Raw genomic sequence first — 22716 nt, forward strand, 5'->3', positions numbered from 1 at the left:
AGAATCTGAATTCAAAAACCGGGGCCTAAGATGTTGAATTTATGTGTCTCAATTTCACATTAAGGTTCAACATAATTTTATTAGCTCAGTTCAATGTAATTAGTCACTTTTAAAGTTTACTGAATAAAACGTTTTAAAAGTTAAACATATACTAAAATATACATTGAACACGTCATTTATTTAATCAAATCACTGAAAATGCACATAGTCAATTTCCTTTTTGAGTGTATGTGATTTTCAGTGAGTTTGACTAATATATGCTCTAGTTATTGTTATTCAAAAAGTATGTATTCGTTAAACCACGTGTGAACTATTAGTTTGTGTTTTATTCCCAAATGATCAAATCAACTGAGAATCAAACTCTTTTCAAAAAGTGTTTTTATTTGTAGTTATAGATCAGTTGAAAAGCAGGAAATACAAGTGTAATGATTTTAAACACACAATCTCTTTTTGTGTTTAATTCAGGTTGAATTGTCTTTCCAGGCCCCTCGCTCTCTTTCAGTTTTCCGTCTGAGCTGCTGACGTCTCTCCTGGACAAAGCTCCTTCTCAGGATCCATGACCACAGGTGGAGGCATGTTCAGACACTGCACCTGAGCTCTGAACTCCTCCATCTCCTGCTGCCCGACCTCCCTCCTCCTGCTGAACAGATACAAGTGCGTCCACTTCTCCAGAGGCAGGTCCATGCGCATCAGCGTGCAGTCCCGGCAGGACGTCCGGACGAAGTGTGCAGAGAGGTTGCTCTGAGCTGTCCCATCGAAGGTGAAGCTGCTGCCTTGGAAGGAGATGTTGAAAGTAGCATACATGCACCCGTTCTCTACACGGATGCCGCGAGTGTAGGAAATGTTGCTGTCACTGTGGTTCCTGGAGAAGTTCACAGCAGCACTGTCTCTCTGTTTGAACCGCTCCAGGTTTGGCAGATGGCTCAGACTGCCGGCAACTAAAGCCCACTGCCCCTCCAAGTGACCAAGGTCCTGTCGGTCCAATGGCCGGACCAGGTCTTCACAGGCCACAGGGGATGAGCGGCTCACGGACACCGAGCAGAGGAGAGCGACGGCAAACACAACCAAACACATATTGGAGAGTTTGAAGGTGCCCTGGGGAGAATGTGTTCGAGGATGAGATTTGGCTGCTTTTATATAGCTGTCCCAGAAAGTTTCACAAATCTGTAAAGACCAAAGAGCAGAGTCCCCTTTCCATCTGTCCTTCACAAGTGTTTACAATTCTTGTTGCTGTGAGAAAAAACACCAGCTGCAGGACTTTGTTCCCTGTAATGCTTCTGTATTCAAGCTCTGGGTATTTGTGATGGAATGTTTAATAGACTGTACTTATTCAGAGTGGATGTGTCTGTGAATGAAAGTTGCAAACGTTCATTTTCTGAAGTTGTATTGTAACTAATAGAGATCTGGGTCTGACTAAGAAAAAAGACAAATTTGGGGTTTTGAAATATTAAAAGGAACTGGCTGTTAAAACTATGGATTTTTAAACATTTGACCAAACTCTGATGTTTAGTTGCCAACCACCAGCAGAGCACCAGGGATAGTGAGGGATTTATTATTAGTATTATCAGTATTGTGGCCTATGAATGATGTAAATACTTCAAACTGAATTAAATCATTGCTGTCTTTCTTTTCTGATTTTAAATGAATGTTTCTTTATTTATAATGTGCTGCCAAAGAAACTTTTCTGAAAATGAAGAACTTTGATGAATAACAGCTTAGGAACACATAAACAAACATATATATGAATATGTAAAATATATGAACAGCTGTTGTTCCTGCAAAACATCATTCTCAGTTTGTATATATATAATAAGTAGTTGGATCAGAAATGTCCTGTTTTTCAACACAGAGGCCAGAGTCCCTTCTCCACCGGTCAGTTCTGTGACTGTCACAAGACAAACAGTAACATTACCAAAGTCTGATTTAATAACAGACTTAAGCTGTTCACATAATAACGATGCAACAATCCTGGTGTTAGGGATGATTGTGGACAAAAGACTCATTTTTAAGGAATGGAAATCACCCTCGCCCCCTCGTTCCAAGTAGGGTTAGTCATATAATGGAATGACCAACTCTAAGAATGTTCAGCCATTTGCAAGGCTTGCCCAGCACCACACCAAAGAATAATGGATTTATGTTGTGTATCATTGCTTCTGTTTGCAGCATCGAACATAGATATTTGTCTTTTTATTTTACTTTAATATTTCATTCCTTTGTTTTATGTACGTTTTCCATTTTCATGTTTGTCATCTGTCTGTTTCTGTTTCTGTTGATTTTCTGTCATCACCCCCAAAACCATATTAAAAACAGATGTGCACATCATTCAAAGCATACTAATAAGAGATTTTTAGTGTTATTGGAACATCTGAGTAAAAAACAAAACATTTATAAAACAAACTTGGATAATTGTCAATGAGACAGTCACAAGACATTTGAAAACCGAATGTGTCCAACATATTTAATGCTTTAATCACTAAAAGATACATGACTATGTGATAATACTACATACTACAAGCATTGTTATAGAGATATAACATTTTTTGGACAAAGTATTTACAGCTGGCAAATCATAGAATACATCAGTCGTATTATTACAATAGAAATGATCTCTTGACTTTAATATGAATTCAAATACATTTTTTGAGCAGTTTAATCTCAATTTCCAACAACACTCAAAACACTGATGCTATATATGATATATCTTATAAATCTCTTTGTATATTTACATGACATTAATTATCCGCCATGGACGCAGATATCATGCTCCTCAGTCTCTCGAGCTGATACCTTTACTCTGGCGTCATGGGGCAAAGCTTCATGGTCGGATCCATCACGATAGCCGGACCCATGTTCAGACACTCCGCCTGAGCCCCGAACTCCTCCATCTCCTTCTGCGTCACCTCCCTCCTCTTGCTGAACAGGTACAAGTCCTTTGAATAATAAAACGGCGATACGAACTCGCCGGTCAACAGCACGCAGTCTAGACAGGACGTGTGGAGCAAGTTGGCGGTAAAGCTTAAGGTCTTCTGCTTGAAGCTGACGATGTGGTCCTTCATCGAGACGTTGTAGTGGGCTCGAAAGCATCGGTCACCTAAACTGCTCGTTTCTGTGTAAGAGGTAGTGTTGAAGTCAACTGTAAGGCTGTCTCTTGCTTGCATTATATTCTGAGATAGGTTATTGGCCAGACTGCCAGCGACTAAGACCCATCTTCCCTCCAGATGATGTGGATCCAGTTGATCCGAAGGCCGGATCAAGTCTTTGCACATCAGAGGAGCGGAGTGGCCCACAGACATCAAGCAGAGAACTGCGACTAATACAGCCAACATGTCCCTGTGTCGTGTGCTGTCTTGCTGCTGGGTTGTTTGTGTCATGCTTCAGTGGAACGCTGGTGTCAAAGAGGATTTCTGTTTTTTATAGAAACCTTCCGTATCAACCCATCCGGGGGCTTTGGGGGGGGGGGGGGGTGTTATTGTGAAATTAAAAGTTTTATGTGTTTGTACTACTCCTTGTTTACAATGGTGTTCAATGGTCAAGGCTGGTGGTTAGTCACATATTGTCAGAATGAAACAAACACCAATTCCCCCCAGTTTTTAATGGAACACTGGTACTTTCCTGTTAAGGGCAGTTTTGATGTCATCATGGTTCAAAGGGGGGTATGGCTGAGCGTAGTATAGGAACCCCTGGCCAACTCACGCCCACCTATCTATTGGTTCACCTGCAACATGAACCAATAGAACGGCTCGAGCTGTCAATAACATTATATCCACAGTCAAATGTATACCTGGCTTTATCAACTATTTTACTCTAAATTAACTCAAAACAGTTCAATCTGAGTAGGACTGTTTTTTAGACAGGGTAAAAGGGTGCTGTCTTAAATGATCCTTTTGGTAAAAAATATGTTACAGACATTTCATTAAGACCCCAAGGAACCATATCAACTGTGGTAAAATGGGCATACCATGTGCCCTTTAAACCTGGAAAAGGAGACCATAAGTGACAAGCACGATAACTTCCCTAAGACTTTTATTGACTTATTTTTGCAACCAGAACAGTGACCCTCTGCTGGGACAACACAGATTTCAACACTTCTCCCCTCACCTCCCCCTCCCCTTCCAAACATGAAAGAGAACCCGTGGAAGCCTTCAATTGGTCATAAAAACTCAGAAGGTGTTTAGTTTGGACGACTGTAGGAAACATGGTGTCCTCCGAAGGGAGAACCCACTCCTCATGTAAATAAAAGACTAGTTAAATATAATCTGGGGGTAAAGAAAACAACAATTCGTACAGTTTGGATGAAACACACTAGTGTAAACATCACTATGATTATTTTATATCCAATTTCTGCCATTAGATCCCTTTCACCTAAATCTTACATTCTGAACATTAAAGCCTATGCTGTAGTCGACCCCTTTATATAGTCTGTCCATTCCATTGTTAGTTATTACGTTCATCTGCAGCGACTCCAGCGATTTTTATTGTGTTTCTTCCCTTGTGTGGGACCTTTTTTTGCGTTTCTAGAATCTAGAAATCTGCCTTGCCCTGCCTCCTGTCCTTTAGTTGCCTTAGCTGGACTGATGCTTTGTGATTGATCAATGAAATCCAGACCCTGGTCTCGTGAGGGTTCTCTGAATCCGAGTCTGATTCCTTGGCTTGTGTTACAAATCCAGATGATCCAAAAGCTCGATAACCATGAGCCTTTGGACACACACACACTAAATGTGCATTGAACTAATTATTTGGATAATGAGTTCACTTAGTGTTTATTTTGGATGTTGTTCTTCCTGACCTCACTGTGACTGTGACACATTGTTAACAGCAGGCGATTAAACACTTGAGAGCAACCTGTGAATCTGAGATTTAATGTTAATCTCCACCTTTTGCCAAGAGCAATAACAGAAGTTTCCCTGGTGCAACAGAACCTACAATCTGCTTTTAGATTCATTCTTAATAAACACACTTGAGAAACCTTTATATATAAACATATGTATGGATATTGTCAGTAATCGGTTCAGATATTGCTCGGTTGATTAAAGAGCTATAGAGGGAATTAAACCACTTTAATCCCTAAAAAAAGGTTTCCTCCCCCCTTTAATTAGTTTGTTGGAAATGTAAATTACACAGAAATTAAACGTTATTCTGAAAAGCTACTCTGGAGAATAAAAGCCACTCAACCTGGATATTGAGCTCATCTTTTCTGATGTTTCACGATTATCTGTAAACCCACTGACAGGTTTCTATGAGATGGATCGCACGACTTACTTCAATATCCAGCTGCATATGACCCTTAGTTGTCATTGTCTTCTTTAGGGCAGTTTGATGACTATCCTTCCACTTCCTGTCTTGTACTGCCTCTTTGCAATGTTCTCTGAAATCCCTTCACAGTTGGAGAAGACCTGATCTCTGTGGAACGTATTTTACAGTTACAGGACAAACTGCCCCCCCCCCAAATGATTCATACTCTGGTCAGGGTCCTTGTCAGGACCCTGCTGTTCACCACAGAACTACTGAAGGATGTGGCCGAGACACTGCTGGGACCCCCGGCAGTTTTGACAAGTGCCATATTCTTGTATAAATGGGGGATTTTTTAGACATGGGCAGGGAATACCAGTCTCATCTTTTTGCACAGCTTGTTGTAAGCAGTTAGTAAAGAGTACACATGCATTATGTTATCGTTTGGAACCCTGGGATTGGATTGTTTTATTCACTAAAACTTCAGGTTATCATGTGGTGTCTTACATGGTGTAGATAGGATATCGGTGGAGTCCTCAAGAAATGTCACTCAGTTGAACGCATACCTCCGCCAAGGCCCCACAGTCCCCTTAAATTCAACGAGTTGTATCAGATTGATCACTTGTTTGCTGTATCCCGATTCAGGGGCCGCCTCCTTTGAAAGATGTGGCCATTAACACACAGATTAATTTTAAATTGTGAGCAGTGGACGTTTTGGTCATGTCACTTGCTGCTGTTTTTAGAAAAACAGTTAGTCAGGGAAGCACAATGAATTCTGGGATAGGTGGGCTTGAGAAGGATCCACCTGTTGAAACCTTCGATGTCACACCACGGTTATGCAATCATCTAGAAATGCAACTTCCAAAGGATGTGGACCCTAAATTGAGATGCAACTGTATCAATTCCTCTTATATGCTACATTTTTTAATCAGGGGCAATGTATTATATACTCCTGGATCCATGCCAAAATTGTATGGGTTCTTTCTGGGCCCATGTGCCATCATATTACCAGGATTTGTGAAAATCGTTTTTGTGTAATCCTGTTAAACACAACAAACCATACACTCAAACAGACAGGGGTGAAAACATAACAAGTAACCAGGATCTTCAGCTTGACTCTGCTCCAAGGACTTTGATTCAAATGCTGACTTATGAATTTAACATGCAGGTGAAGAACTATTCAATTTTACCACAATAAAAATGAATTAAAATTTTAACCTGAAGTTAAAAACTGAGATCGAGCTTCAGTGAAGATCTCATTCACCTGGACTAAGAAAGAGAGAGGATGATGAAATGTGATTTTGGGGACAAATAGTAGAAATGTTAGACAAACACCCAGCTTTGTATGACATGTGTCAGTTTAATCATTAAATCATTCATGAATCAGACACTCTCAACTTCACAAGCTGTCTGTATACGGTGTACACGTCCGTGCAGAGAGCTGTGTCAGGAGCTCCTTACCCCCTGTTCCAAAGCTTTCATACTCTCAGGTATTTTAAAACAATCTCTCTTTTACAACTGACAGTGGCCAACAAATATTCAGTGTTGCAACCTGCTGCTGATAAATGCCGTACTATTAGTCTCTATATTGTCAAAACCTGTATTACAAAGTAAATAAAAATATTCAAGCTCTATACTTTGATTAAAATGTCTCTAATACAAAGGTCAAAAAAACAATAAAATAAATCAGCTTTAAAGTCATTAAATTAGAAGAACATCCTCTCTGAACCTCTCTAGATCTTCGGACTATTCCAGTTAAATCTCATATGCAGCTTAGGAAGAATACCAGATGCACTTCCCATGCAGACACAATTAAAATTAATAATTTTTTAGTCTTTGCTTATCTGCATCTAAATCAGGGGTTTGGGGATGCTGCGCTGCTTGGCTGGCTCGTCTCCAAACCGAGGAAATGAAAATACACTTGTGTGAAGAGACTTTCAAATGTAGAGCTCCTCAAGGCACTTAAACACTGACAAGTCCAGGTCATTCCCTCCGCCTCCTCACTTCATGTCGCAGAGAGCCAACTTCCTCTTGGAGTATGAAGGCTTGAGCGTAAGGATGAGGAAGTGTCGAGACAAATACATGGAATGTTGGCTGCGGGTGGTGGAGGGAAGGGATGAGAAGGGTGGGTGCATTGTAACAAAGAGACAGGGGAAGGAGTGTGTAAGGAGTTGAACATCAGAGATGGGAGACCTGCAGACTGAAGAGGGGGAGAGGAAGTTAATGTGCAGGGAGGTTGTCTACATGACGGAGCAGCACTGGCAGGTTTTGCGTTTGGGTGCTACGATCTCCTCTCCCTGACTCGCCCTGGTTGGGCTGTGTGTCTCTGAGTTGGCTGGGATGTTAGCTACTGCCGCTGGATCTGCCTGAGTGTGAGGGGCTGCCACCTGGGAGAGAAGGGGCTCCTGCTCCTGCTTCCCCTGCCCCACATCTGTCCTCTGGTTCACCTGGGGATCCGCCAGGGGCACCTCCTGAAACTGGCCGCAGGCAGTGGCAGGATCTTGGGCTCCCTCTGGTGACAATGCTGCAACTTCAACCTCAACCCTGGATGTGACGGCAGAGGGATGCATTTCAGAGTAGACCGGCACTAAAGCCACAGTAGCGCCCTCTATGTATGTGGTTGGGGACTGCAGTTGCACAGATGTTGGGTCTTCAGATTCAGGTCCGTTTATGTTTTCATTTGTCTTGATGTCACCGTCCACATCTCTGTCTCCAGTGTCTGGCTCTGCAGTGGGATCAGATGTCTGACTTTTGTCTGGTTGTGGGAAGGTTTCTGGAGCTGTTACCTCCTCCACACACTCCCCTTCTTGATCTGGCAGAGGGGTTTCCTGCTCATCTTCCTGGGGTCTTACATCCTCTGGTGCATCCTCCCCTTCATCAGTGATGATCACACATTCTGCTCTTATCACCAGAATTCCTTCTTCATCTTCGTCCTCCTCGTTAATATTTACGTTTTGAACATGACCAGGCTCCGATTCAGAAACACAGAGGCTCAACTCAGGCTCTGACTTCATACTCACGACACCCTCTGCAGCAGCGACCGGTCCGTTGCTGTTCTGATTAGTGTCAAAACTGAAATCTCCTCCACCGTTGGTTAAGACAACTGCAGCTTCATCCAGTCGGGGGCTTTTGTTCACTTCATCTTCACTTGTTTCTGGAAGGAAAAGAACATCAGATTAAACTTTCCCAGGATAATAGGAAATATTAGAAAATGTACAGATTTAGGCTACACTCTGATTCATACTGATTATAAACTGTCATTGTGGTTGGTGTACATACGCCATTACTTGATTGCAAATAGATTGTTTTGCGACCAATATGCCAGCGCTCAAAACGGACATGTTTTGTAATGTAATGCTGCAAACAAAAATATTCTGTTCTGCTGAATTACGTGGGAAAGTTGTTTGTCTCTGCTGAGATGCAGAAGCTATGAAGATAACATTGTTTTAACTAGAGGCCGGAAACTGTGTAGTAATACATGGAGACTATTTCTATTTGCTACAGACGAGAATGTGATTACTGGCCTTCGTTAAACAATCAGAAAATAAAGCAAAACCATCCTCAACACAATTTTGATGAAACCGATACGTGAAATATTAAAACAATTTCAACAGTCAATCATTGGATCAACAAGTGAAAGAGATGCGGTTAAACAGGAGACTGAAAACTGTCATACATTTGAATTTGACAGTCTCAATGAGCTCATTAAATCCCCTGGATCATTTAAATACAGATGGAGGGGGTCAGTTTTATTTTCAGAAGACTCTTGTCCAGGTCAACAGCTTGAGCAGCATGGTCACTGACAGGTCCATGTACCTGCTGCCCTCTAAAGATGCAAGTTATGCACTTGAGTTTGATTAGCATAAATATATATGCAAAGCCTTATTCAACATGCGTAATTAGTCATCACAGCATGTAGGAACTTTTTGTGAAGTGTAGGCATGCCCTTGCCACTCCTTCCTCTATCATGCAAATGTATCAAGTTCAGTACATACATTGTATATGGAAAATCTATAGGGGGTTGCATGCTTTTTAAGGGTAAGATGTTAAGTATATAGATATATTGATGAAGATTGGTTGACATAACAAACATTTGAACTGTGCGCAACAATGTGCGTGTTTTGTGCCAACTCGATACCCACCAAATGCTGTTGCATTATTGTCTCCGTTCTTCACAACAACACCACGCACCATTTCTGAGGAAGACATAATTTCATTGTTTTAAGAAGAAACTAAAACACGGTGGAGATAGTTCTGACTAAAATGCACCAGTATCTATAATTGAGATATTATTGTATGGCTTTATTGACTCCTGAGAGCGTTTGGGATCGAATAATACTGATGCAACATCAGAAAACAACAAAATGATCCTTTTCAACTTATTTTCACAGCAAATGAAACTAAACGGGAAACATTATTCATTAATCTAATTAACATGTAGTTCTGTAATAAGTAAGAATAGCATCAGAAGTGCAGCTGTTGACTAACAAGTTCTGCATGTGAATCACTGTCTACACCGGAAATGTAGGATTTCTGCACACGCCACACGATGATTTTAACACGATGAAGTGTTAGGAGGTCAGAATGTATTTTTGGATAGAATGCAGTGTGAGTGTTTAAGAAAAGTCTGGCTGATTGGATGCTGTGGGTGTTGGAGCTTATCATGTTCCCTGAACATACTCACAGCAGACCCCTGCAGTGTTGAAAGAATCAAAAAGGCCCACTGAAATTCTTATAAATATCTATAATAACAGATTGATCTGTTACCTGCTGCAGCCTCATCCACCGTCACTGCCTCCTGCTGGGTAAAGAGGAAAGGAGAATAATTAAATTTGTTCAAAGGTGAAGCTGTTTAGTTTTTATGCCGGCTGAACCGCTGGTGCGTTTTTAAGGGAAGAAAGAAGAAAACCACAAATGAAATGCAATTACTGGAAAATCACACAAGCTTTGAAGAGACAGATAAAATCCAGAATGCTGTACATGATTTCTGAAATCTTCTTCCTGATGGTGTCTAAACAAGTTTCCGTCTGACACCTTAAACAACCCAGATGAACACGTTGGATGACTGGGTTAAGTTTAGCTGAAAACAGATTAAGACTTTCTGCTCGGTCATTAGGAAAAACAACCCACCCAAACGATACAGGCTCTGTGGTTCATCACCAATTGCAGAAGGTTTGGAATTGGTTCTTGCATTTTTTATGTGGTTCCTTCAATAGCTAAAGGTTCTTCAGTTTTATTGGCATTGAGAAATAGCATAAAATTATGGCTGCAAATAAGATTATTTCAATATCGATTCATCTGCAGATAATTTTCTTCATAAATTGATCCATGAAACACCAGATAATCATAATCATTATTATTTTTAAAATCATTTATAACCTTATCCTGTAATATGAGGTAATGAATTCAAAGTCTCCCCAGCTTGCCTGGTTAAAACCTGTACTAGCATTCAAAATGGAATCCTCTCTTTATGTTTACAGGTGATTTGAATTCAAAGGTTAATAGTGTTATGTTTGATTTTTCCCATCAAATATTATCTTCATTGCACCCTCGAGTTGAGCCCTTTTTCAAATCTGGATGAACTTTTGTCAATTTTTTTTTGATTTATTTATTAAGGTATTATTATAATTTCACCTAATTAAAATATCCTTGTATTTTTTCTTTGTCACCCTACAGATTATTTTCTTATACCCCGCCTATCTGGTCGTACATATGACACTTCAAATACAGTGTTTATATGTTTTGTTGTTGTATTTTGTCGTTACTTAATGAAAATACCCTTAACAAAACGACCCTGGACCACACAGCAGAGCAGGATGGACAACTCTTGTTTCATGTTGAACACCTTCAGCAGAGTGAGGCTGGTGAGCTTGACTTGAATAAAACATTTCTAGTCCTTCTAGAGAGGTTCAAGAGCTAAAATGTTCACGTAACAGGGCTGTGGACATTCATGCAGTGCATCTTCTGAACGAGAGGTGCTACATCAAAGGTACATTAGGAAAAGAAATGTATTATTCATGGCAAAAAGCCACCGACAGAAGTTGTGGGACGTTGTCTACCTAATGGAAGATGACGGAGAGAGCTTGTTTAACACATATTTCCACCACCTTTCTGTCCATAGAGTGAGTGGGCAGGCGTGTGTCTGTGCGCAAGTTCCTCACCACTTGGCTCGCATCCTCCATCTGCTCCTCTATCTCCTCATCCAACCGCAGACTCTTTGACTGCACCCTGACACACACACACAGACACACACACACACAAACGCATCAAATCTAAACTAACAATTGACTTCAAGTTTACAGTGCTGTTAAATGTCCGGATTTAGGGCTATAGCCTTGTTTTATCATCCCAATCTAAGAAACAACACTGTCGGCAATTCCTTTTCCGAAACAGCCCGTTCAAATTTCCCCACCAGCCACGCACAGAGAGCACGAGGAGCCCTGTGGGAAACCGAGGCAGAGCTGTGGACCTTTGCAATAATAAGATTAGGATCTTGGAGCGTCGTCTACAGGGACTGGACAACATTGTCCACTGCAATAAAGAAAAGTCTCACTCTGCCTGTCAAGGGTGCAGGCTTATCTGCTTCTCACTCTCTGCATCCGAGTTCAGCAGCGGTACAATTAAAACTCAACTTTGCCAAAGCATTCATGAAGTAAAGCAGCTAAAATGACAATAAAATAAAGAAACAGGAATGTTGCACCTATGAATTATATATACGTGCCCATACGTGGTAATGTGATTTTCAGACTCATGGCTGGGGGAGCCCCACCGAGGGGAGCGAGGGCTCTGGGGCTCCGGGGACGCTGGGGACAAGGGAGGTCCTTCCATCAGCCACTGGTCCCTGAGTGACTTCCTCTGCAGTGAGAGAGAAGGTTAGGGAGAGGAAGCAGGAGAGAGAAGAGAGTGAGGAAGAGGAAGCAGGAGAGAGAAGAGAGTGAGGCAACATTCATTAGTTGTGTATTGTGATAATAGGATTACCTTGTGTTCCCCAAATAAATTGTAATGAAATTGGCTGAAATACAGTTTTGGATTGTATCGGTTTATTAACCGTCATAGATTTTACCATACAATATCACTCATACTGTAATATCCATCCCTCTATTACTAGGCCTTTGTGAGCAGCACTGCAACACCAAGCAAAGGTGCAATATTAAACGTTAACTTCATTTGCTGGATTAGCCAAAAACTGAGAGAACTGTTATTACCAATATGGTTATTTTATCTGTTTATTCATTGATCTTTCAGTAGACACAATATTGTCCTTATATCCCACTCCCACAATGGAATAAAGGTCTGTACATTCAACCTCAACTTGATTTGCTTTATCAAAATATGGAGTATATACATATGTATCAGAAAATAGTATTATATGATTTCAAACTTCACGTAGCCTTGGATCTGATTTTAATGGAGGCAGTATGCTGAAAATATGACAAAAGGATTTGATCATTGCTGCAAATTTATTAAAGTCTAATATTGGCAATATAAGATCAGCCTTTCACCTCATTATTTAGGCTCTAGTTGAAATTCAGCCAGTCCTGATCACAACATTATGGAAACATACGATCACATGAAGAGTCACAAGACACGGCGAAGGACTAAATCCAAGATGCTTAAAAAACACCTGCCAAGAAAAATAGTGCAGAGAATTTGTTCTGTTTTCAAAGGCAAACGGTCACATCACACTATTTACTTTCTTCGTATGATGTAAATGAAAAACTATTCAGTGCATTGTTTTATTGAGCGAGTCTTCAATTTACTTTTAGTTTACTGGTCAACTCTAGTTAGAATAGTAGATCCAATGATCACGCCTCAATAAACAATCCAGCTCAAGACTGTTTTAAGCCCATCTTCCTAATTAATATATGCCTCAGAAATATGGAAATAAACATAGAAATGTAATAATACATAAATAAATAAATGTCAAAACATATAAATAAATAAATGTAGAATAAAGAAATAAATAAATGTAGAAATGTACGAATAAATGAATGCTTAAATTAAGAAATAAAAAATATAGATTAACAGATACAGGCATTTTCATCGCAAACTATACTATTCCTTTTATTTATCTATATATACTTTTAAAATGTGTTTCTACGTAGTTTTTGTCCTTCAATATTTACTATCACTACAAACCACATATCATACCTGCAGACATTAGTAAAGTAGTGAGGGTGGGGGATTTTGGAAAAGGCCAAATCAAAAAGTGAGGATGAAAAGAGTAGAGAAGTTAGATGTATTGAGCACTGAAGAGGACAGAGTGAGAAACTGATGTGGGGATCATAAAGTTCAATGTGGTTATTTGAGGAGAGCAGGAGATTTAAAAAAGGTGAGAGACAGAAACATCTTCCTCTCAGTCATCCAAGAGAAAGAGCTGGTCTGAATTTTATAGCATGTGCGGATGCTTTATTCACTTCATCTCTATTTTTGTTCCACCACTGCTCTCCAGGAAATAGACATGACCCAGTGAATGAAAGCCGCCTGGGGCTACTTACCATTCCCTCCTGACACAACACCAAACCAGGAGCTTTCAAGTTTTACAAAAACAGGAGCGCAATTCTCAGTAGTTGGTCGAGTTGACTGAACATCGTTTTCAAAAGAGACTGTTACAACACACACAACAACAACACACGACTCCTTTAAGGTTGATACTGAGTTAATACACAGCAGATATGAGCTCAAACTGCAAAAACCTCTGTAGAATTTGTATTGCTTTGTAGGATAGATATTAGTTAATTTCAATAATTTGTGGTATCACTGGGGACACAACTTTAAAACATAAACATATTAATATGGTTATAGCATAATATTTACTTTTAATTTGATCCATTTAGAAAATTAGAAAAGTGTGTTCTTAGCTCTGTATCAGGACACTGTCAAGAATATATTATGCAAACTTTGTCAACTTTGAAGCAAGACTTTTTATTCAAAGATAAGAAAAAACACATCCAAGCACCAAAAAAGTGGAAAAGATATTTACTTTAATTTGAGCTGAAGTTGCCAGTCAAACTATTTCCCCACATATATATATTTCCATTGTTATTTGTTACACAACTACTTTATAGACAAATCAATGTCAATATTGAACAATCCACTGAATGTGCTCAGTTTCCTTTGTCCCAGAGGGAAACAACCTTTTTCATGCTAACATATGACAGAGCAGTTGTGTTATACTTGAGTACCAATAACAGAGGCCGCAGGGTGACTTCCGTTGCAACCAGCTGACCTTGGTTCAGTTGCTTGTTTGAGCCCATGTGCATCTATACAGTGCCCTTGAGCCGCTTGCCTGTTCTAAAAAGGCTGAATCGGATGCTGAAGAGCAGAAATACTGTAATTTGTAGAAAATCAAATCAATTGAGACTGACAGGGTTATCGTTTTTCTAATCTATCAGGATATAAGCACCAATTTCTGACTTTCTCTTACTGTATAGCCACGTGCTGTTTGCAAGCTTGCAAGTTGAAAACATTAAAAACCCAAACTGCCCTCTAGTCTCTGGTCCGATGTTTCCAAAATCTGGCAACAGTTAGCCAGAAGCTACTTACTTAAGTGTAAACGTCACAAAACCATCTCTGTGTTTTCTCATGTGGCACAGAACAAGCCCCACTCTGTTCCCCTCCCTGTGCCTTTGGCTAGCGAGGCACAGCCCCCTCCAAACCTTCCTGCAGGGCAGGAGCAGTGTGTAAGCTGCTGCTCCCTCCTATCCCATCCTTACACCTACACACTGGGGTGAACATCAATATCACAGCTAATGAATGCATGTAAAGCTACTATGATATCACCTCCTGCGAGAGAGCAAGTGCAGGAGTTATGATTCCAAATGAATCTTTCAGGCCTGTTGAATCGTGAACTGTGACCTCATAGAAAAAATGCTATTTATATTAATGGAGAGCAAATATATGATGGGTGTGACGTGTAAAACATTCTCTTCAGTGCACACATGCATTCCTGTGTGGTCGTAAACACATGATGCACACATTTCACACCATTTGAGGAATGTGCCTCAGGGCAGTGCAACACAGCGCAGTAGGAAGTGGGAACGGCAGTCTGGAAATGATGTGAAAACAATAGAGCAGCTCCGTGACTTTAAGAGTGTGTAAATACTCACATTAAAACCGATTTCAGCAAAGGGAGGCTCTCGTCTAACCTTGCGAGAAACTGGCAGAAACAGGAAGTGTGGAAGGTTGCGTGTGTGCGTGTTTGTGTCTGCGGAAAGGAAATAAATTTGGAGCCAATCTGCTTGCTAACAAGTTGGAATGAGTCTGCAGGGGATATAGCTGAGTGAAATTAAAGCTTTGCGTCTCTGTCTGTGTGTGTGTGTGTGTGTGTGTGTTTGTGTGTGAGAGAGAGGGCGCGAGTAAGTGAAAGAGACGGTTTAGATTATCCCAAATGTGTGTGTCACACCTTGAGCTGCTGTAGTCTGATCTTCTCATCCTCCAACTCTCTCCTGGTTTTGTCCTGCTCCTCTTGCTGCCGACGCTTCTCCTAAAAGAGGAGGGGTGGGAGGGAAGGAGAAAAATGACAAAAATATCAAACACTAAATGAACGAAGAGGGAGAGCAGGAAAAGCATGACTTTATTTAAACAGAAAGAACGGGAGAAAGGGGGACTGGTTTAATGGTTAAACTCACATAAAACAAGCTGATGAAATGGAATAAACAGGAAAAGGGAAGAAACAGCAGTGAATAAAACATCACTGAGGAAAAGTAAAAACCGGGACACCTGGTCAGCCATCTGGCACAAGGACACATCACCTTAGACATCAGGTATACTATATATCCCATAATGCTCAGGGCTCCAGTCCGCATGGCAACCTGGAGTTGTTTTCATATGACAAGGGACACCCTGGCTCACCACAGTTAACAGTTGATCAATTATTTAAGAGTTACAGGGAGCACAGCTTAGTCCCATTACCAGCTCTCTCTATACAGACAAGTAGGGGAACGGAGACGAGTCGTCATTTCGCTGGTGGTATCTCATTTGTAAACCTGACTATAATTGATGATAACTTAAGCATGTTGAGAATTGTTCTTTTTGTGCCAACAAATCCAGAAGATCCTACGAAACCATTTACATCCTCAAAATATAGAAATGAAAAGCCACTAAAATAAAAGTTAGGATCTGTTGAAATAAAACTCTTCAAAACCAAGATGTCTAATTTATATCCTTGTTTCCATAGCGTTTTGAGCAGCTTGCCAATAAATGATCATCTGAAGAGCCATCTGCCTACACAAGACCTATGGTGAACCATCACCCTGAAAGCCCGGTGCTGTTTCCTGGCTGAAATACAACTTTAAAAGTTGATGTTATTTAGTATTTTTTTTGTCAACAGGATTACAGACAAAAAAAAAGTGGGCGGCAGGGTATTTTTCAGCCACTGTTAAGGATTACAAACCTGTGTTGCTATCACCAATGTCAAGCTGAGATAATATGGGTTCAGTTGGGAATAAAAAGTTTACACTGTATGCATCTTCAATAGATTCAGAAGTATGTCCAAACAAACAAACGTGGAACAAACATGCACTCCACCGGGTATCATTTTAGTTAAATGATGCATTTGTTCTGATTACGGTACAAGGAATCATGGAAATTGATTATTCAAATCATTAAGTAGCAATTAATCCCTGCTGCAGTTAATTACTTAATACACAGTACATTTACATTCAGCCAGTGGAGGTTGTGTCAGATAAATCATTTGTATCTTAAGGGTACATGAATGTCATTTTTCAGAGAAGTGCTTTGGGAAAGAATAACTTCCGCATTCAGGCAGATACCATCATCTTTCAGAGGGGGCAGCTGCTGACCGTGAACAAGCCAAGCATCTCTGCTTTCAATGTTAATATGATCGATTCAACTCAGTGCACGCACAACACATAATCACTCGCCTGGTCCATCGAGAGAAAGATAAATGTGTGTGTGTGTTGTTCCCAATACTCACAGCAATGGCCTCCAGTCTCTGTTGGTACTTCTCCGTCTCATCCATCGTGCAACCTGTAACACCACGAGACAGGGATAAAGTTTGAGATCAGAGATTAAATAAATATGAGACAAGTCAAATGAATCATGTATTTGACAGAATTTGACTGTGCTCACTGGTCTGAGAGAATGAATCCAGGCCAAGATTTCAGATGAAACATCTGTAAAAAAAAAAAATCACTCGAAAACCTATTTAGCATTTTCTTCTTCTGTTGAAATATTTGTCTTTTCAGCTGGATGGCCTGTTTTTTTCTTGTGTTTTTGGTCTTGGCAACTTCAAAAATCGTCTGTGGTCCAAAAATTGTGAGAAGAGGAGGCTCAAAATAGTCCCCTAACTCCAGTCCCCTCCACTACTTACATCAGATCTTGAGTGGCAAAAACTAAAATCAGAGGCATGGTTCCAGACTTTGTGATTTTGTGAAAGATGTAATTAAACTGGTTCTGTATATAGTAGTGCAGACCTTCATCTGGTGTGCAGTCATGACCCATACTCCTCCCCAAAATCCCCAGCAGAAACATGTCCCCCCACACCCCAGGCTTGTGTTTCTGTCTTGACAAAGCTGAAACAGACACTAAATGGGACAAAATCTGAGCTCCCTTAAACTCAGAGGTACACGAGTGAGCAGAGCCTGGAGACATGCATAGCAACAAGCTCTCATAAGCCACAACTCTCCGCACTAACTCAAAATCAACTCCTCAAAGTAAATTAATCTAAAGCCTGCATCGACATTCTGCATTAGGAGGGTTTTATAAATAAATACTTTATATTTTAAAAAGAATTAAAGCCAAAACACTGTTATTGGAAAATATGATGATTTTATGCAACAGCAATAATAATCTTCTAACAATCCCAACTGGTGCATATTGGATTCAAAACACACACACAAACAACAGATACCACTCTGTCACAAAAATTGTCACTAATTGCCATAACAGAGCTTTGAAGCACAAAACGAGTGCTTACCAATGCAGACACATACACAAAAAATGCAAAACACTTTCTAGATGCATAACCTGCGAAACCTCAGCGACAATAGGAATATCAATATATCAAACAGTGACCTTGCTATTAACATCGAAATCCAAATGCACCATTAACGAAAATGAAAAATCAACGTTTCCTTTTCTCATTTGCACGCCGACCAAACAAGCTTCAACGAATCAACCCTCAGCTGCATTACTCATTTTTCCTGAAACCCCTCCCGCCCCCACCTCAACTACACAAACGCTGCTTCTCATTTCTCCCCAGGAGGCAACTCACGAGAGCTGATGCTATTGCTGCTTCTCCAATATAGTACATCTCTTCAGCTTGAGGGGATGTAAGTTATCATAGTGGGAAACGTAACCCCTATACAACACCTAAGGGGTTCCACCGATGCTCTGTAGATGGGGGGGGGGGGGGGGTCACGGGTGAAAAGGGCCCACATCAGAATCAGAAAAGTAAGTTGTAGGGGAAAACAGGAGGATGAAACAAGAAAAGGGCAGAGGAAACATTTCAGATGGGGAAAGAGACATACGAGAAGATACGTAGAGGTTGAAAGACAATGCTCCTTCAAGATCAGTTTTTCTTGTGTGTTTTGAATGATTGGAGGTGCAGTGACAGCTTACAGTATATAAGCCCCCATAGTGAGCGGAGGCTTGTGTATCATCAGGGCTCCAGGAGAGAGCCTAGAATAGCAGCCAGAGATAAACAAGCAGACACAAACAGAGGCTTTGATGAGGAGGTATTGAGGAGCTCCCCGAAGACAAGCACTGACTTCGATAATTAGACATGATACAGGAGGTTAGAGAAGGGAAAGCTGACAAAGTCAAAAAAGTTAAGAGACAAGAGAAAGTCAAGATGGCTGGAAAGCGGAGAAGAAAAAGACGAGGGGCGAATGAGGTGACGGGAAATGTGGCGACTGGTTTGGGAATAAGGCTCACAAAATGGGACAACCGGTGGCATAGAAGTAAAAAAACATCTTGCACAACACAGACAAAATAAATGATTGTTCAAGAACTGGAATAACAGAGAAATTATAGATTAAATCAACTGTTTCCCAGAAGACCCTGAGCATGCAGCCTGCTAAAATAAAAAGGGATTTTGCACTAGTCGATTGTTTCATCTAAAAAGGGATGTCAGTGGAAGAAACTACGCAGATAGAAAAGTCAGGAAATCAATCAATCAATCCAAGTTCTCTTAGTTTTCCACATGTCATGTGTTTGAAAAATGTCATCAACACGCCTGCTTGCACTCAATCCTCCAGATAATCTTCTGCTGTTTTCTCACATGAACTCATTCAAACATTATTCAGGATTTTACTCAGGGCCGGCAGGAGAAACTTGGGAGAATATGTGGAGTCTCACTCAGACATGTGCGTTCTCACATTCAGCTCCTTCAGATAATATCAGGAGATCATACAGAGTTCAGTGCATGACTAAGCAGCTACAGAGACATGTACCCACTTGACCTAACCCCAATCTGCATGTCTTTGTTTTGGATTGTGGGAGGAAGCCAGAATACATGAAGAACATGTCTTCTAAAGCAGATACATATATAATACATTACGTGTGTTCAGAAATGCAGACACAGAAAAAACAATAACCACTGTCCACATAATAAAACAAATGAGTTATTTAATAAATCATGTTTTATTTGTTTATGCATAATTTGTTTACCTTTTTAATGAATATTTTCACCTTAACTGTGAATTTTCTCACTCCCACTATCCTCTCCTGGTATCCAGAAAGCACAGCATCTCACAGATGTGCTGTGGGACTGAAGAAAAAACAGCATTTGTTCACTGCCTGTCAATTCACACTACATCCATTACCTCTCAGACAAACCAGTCATAGTAAAACACCAATATGGCACAAGGCCATTGACACAGATTGGCTGCTACAGTATTTAATAACAGGCTTCTCGTTCACCGGTAATGTCTGACTCATGCCAGCACAGATGACTCAAAGTGCTGAAGCCTCAGTTACATCTTTGGGATTCAAGGTGTTCATTTTCTGTCCTGCACAAATATTTTCCAGTTGAGTTGTGAGCTTTCTGACCTCCCACACACCAACTCTCTCCCATATCTCCCAGTTTCTCTCCGTCTCCATACCCTGTTCCAAATTAAGCTGCTTTCAGGCATGCACCGAAGTCCACAGTTCCTCCATATTTTCTCCCGAGAAGGGAACACACATTCTTTCCGGAGTCCGCCTGGGCCTCTAGTATAATGTAAGAATTCCAGGAGAATTCAATGTGAGAAAAAAATAAAAAATATTAAACAACAATCTCCTGGAGCAAAAGCAGTGACACACACACACGCAGAGTTCACAGAGGAAGGTGTCAATAGAGTTTGTGGTGACAAGAGCTTACACTGGTTGCGTATATTGTCAAAAAAATCTTGTTATCTCTGCAGCTGTGTCAATACGTCACTTCCTGCCTCTGCCTGCTGCTCCACCTCTTGCCTGAATAATGTGGAGCATTTGTTGCTGTCGTGAACGCATCTGCAAATATCCACCCGCTGCTGCGTTGTGCAAGTGAAAGGTAGGCTGCCGGTAAACTCTGTTGCCAATTTTCCGGATGTTACCCGCAGGTCATGTCTGAAAACTGTATTAGTCACACAATGGACTTTAGCAGCTGAAGTCAAAGACAACTGTAGAGGAGAAGAGGTAGAAGAAGTATGTTCTATATTAGCACTGTTATGAATAAATAAAGGCTGTTTACACACATAAGTAGATAATAATAATGGTTCTGTTCCATTCAAGTAAACTGAAGTGATGACGTTTATATGGAAAGCAATTTTCCAACTACTGAGTTTATGTTGAGAAAACTATAACAGGACATTGTAGTGAGAATAAGATGTGAACATGTCATCATACTTCAGAACACTAAACATGTCTTGATCAGACTTTTGCTTATTCAGCGAATGACCTTATTCAGAGCTTTCTAATCAGACAATGCTGTTTATATGACATTATCTTATTCAGACTATGATAATCAGGTTAATATCCGAATAACGGAATAATTTAAGACAGTGAACCAGCAGGCACAACACCAGGACCCTGAAACGGAGTCCTCTACATGGAATCAGCCATAAATAATTAAAATAAATCATTTACGAGTGATATACCGATTAATCAGCCGCCAATTTAATCAAGCGCAATCTGACATTTTGATGTTGATCTAAATGGTCTGATGCATGTGCTCCCAAATATGTTTAAATTTGTATCTGCCTTTGAGGTAGATAAATATATGAGCATTTAACATTCTTACTGTATTAAAGATCAGCTGCCCTTTCTCTAAATAAAGACATTGGACATTAATCTGTCATCAAAAAATAAGACATCACTTTGTGCACCAGGAAACAGTGAGGAGTAATTTCAGACATGTTCCAGTCTTAACAACTGATTAATTGAGAGCTGCCACAATTGGGTCACATTATTGACGAATCAGCAAATTATTTTCTTGAACATTCTGTCACTAGTCTGGTCAGTAAAGCTTTCCCTCGAAATCCCTGTACGGGGACATCTCTGCGGATTCATGCATAAAAATGACTTAAATTACCTCAACTCAGGATTATTTGGTTTTATAAACCACAGATGGAAGGGAAAGCAATTGTAATCTTGCTTTCCTTCTGTTAATTATGAGATCTTAGAAGCTACAGCTGCCTCTAAGTCATTCAGTCTCACTCCAACCTGTCAGCAGGGTTTCTTTGCAAACATTCCTCCTGCCCTTCTGCAAAAGAATGTATATTTGCCTTCAGTGTGTGTGTGCATGTTTATATAACAATGTATATTTGCCTTGTGGGGAGCCATGAAGTGTAGTGACATTAGCACTGCAGGAACAGATGGAAAAACATTAGGGGGTCTGGAATGAACGTTTAACAATCATTTAGTATCACAGCTGAGAAAATGATCAGATTGAATGAGGCAATTTTAGGCAGTGTTACTATTCTTACCAGCAAAAAACAAACAAAAAAAACAATAAATGATAAAATTACATGTCGACTTTCTCCACAAAATATTTTGGGGTTTAGCTAAATCCAAATCACAATTCATGTTTAAGAAAAGAGAAAAAAGATTTAGCATTTCCTTTTCTGAAGACTAACACGACTATATGTAATAGGTAGCACTTAAAAACTGCAAATGCCTCCTGGTGTCTTGTACGAGCCGGCTTATAGTTTATGTCAGTGGTATGCTGAAGCTCCATCAGATATTAGATTATCTGTCAATGCAAAGCACTGGTTTTAGAAATTCAAAGCATGTTTTCAATGCACAGTATCTCCCATTATGGAATGCGGAGTGGCGCTATTTTTAGATTTAGTCTAAAGGATTATATTTTCATGGTCTAAACACATGATGCAATTAGGTTTAGGGTATATCCAAATAGCTTTTTGCTCATTCAATGGCTGTAAAAAGGTTGCAATGGAAGGTTTAGTATAGTTCAAAAGGCATGTGTGTTTTGAGTGGGACATGCAACAAACCATCTGAATGAGACTTCAGATTCCAGGCAATTGATTTAAACAATTAAGTCAG

General features: G+C 40.2%; 1 protein-coding gene across 4 annotated transcripts in view; it reads right to left on the minus strand.

The window, feature by feature from the left end:
* Positions 1-361: 361 nt before the first annotated feature.
* The window catches only part of palm3 (paralemmin 3), a 35160-nt gene continuing 12805 nt past the window's right edge, over positions 362-22716 (minus strand). Inside the window, exons 2-9 of one of the 4 annotated variants that reach the window (XM_062387168.1) lie at positions 19864-19963; positions 17168-17220; positions 15635-15715; positions 11957-12084; positions 11391-11457; positions 9997-10030; positions 9372-9425; positions 362-8383 (exon numbers count right to left, since the gene is read on the minus strand). In XM_062387168.1, the coding sequence (XP_062243152.1) occupies positions 7470-8383; positions 9372-9425; positions 9997-10030; positions 11391-11457; positions 11957-12084; positions 15635-15715; positions 17168-17212 (1323 nt within the window). In that variant the 5' untranslated portion in view covers positions 17213-17220; positions 19864-19963 and the 3' untranslated portion in view covers positions 362-7469. Of the gene's footprint in view, positions 8384-9371; positions 9426-9996; positions 10031-11390; positions 11458-11956; positions 12085-15634; positions 15716-17167; positions 17221-17322; positions 17342-19863; positions 19964-22716 lie in introns of those variants that run through there. The other 3 variants (XM_062387169.1, XM_062387170.1, XM_062387167.1) reach the window with 3 other exon arrangements.

This window comes from Platichthys flesus, chromosome 5 (genome assembly GCF_949316205.1).
Source record: "Platichthys flesus chromosome 5, fPlaFle2.1, whole genome shotgun sequence".
In the NCBI taxonomy this organism is placed as follows: Eukaryota; Metazoa; Chordata; class Actinopteri; order Pleuronectiformes; family Pleuronectidae; genus Platichthys; species Platichthys flesus.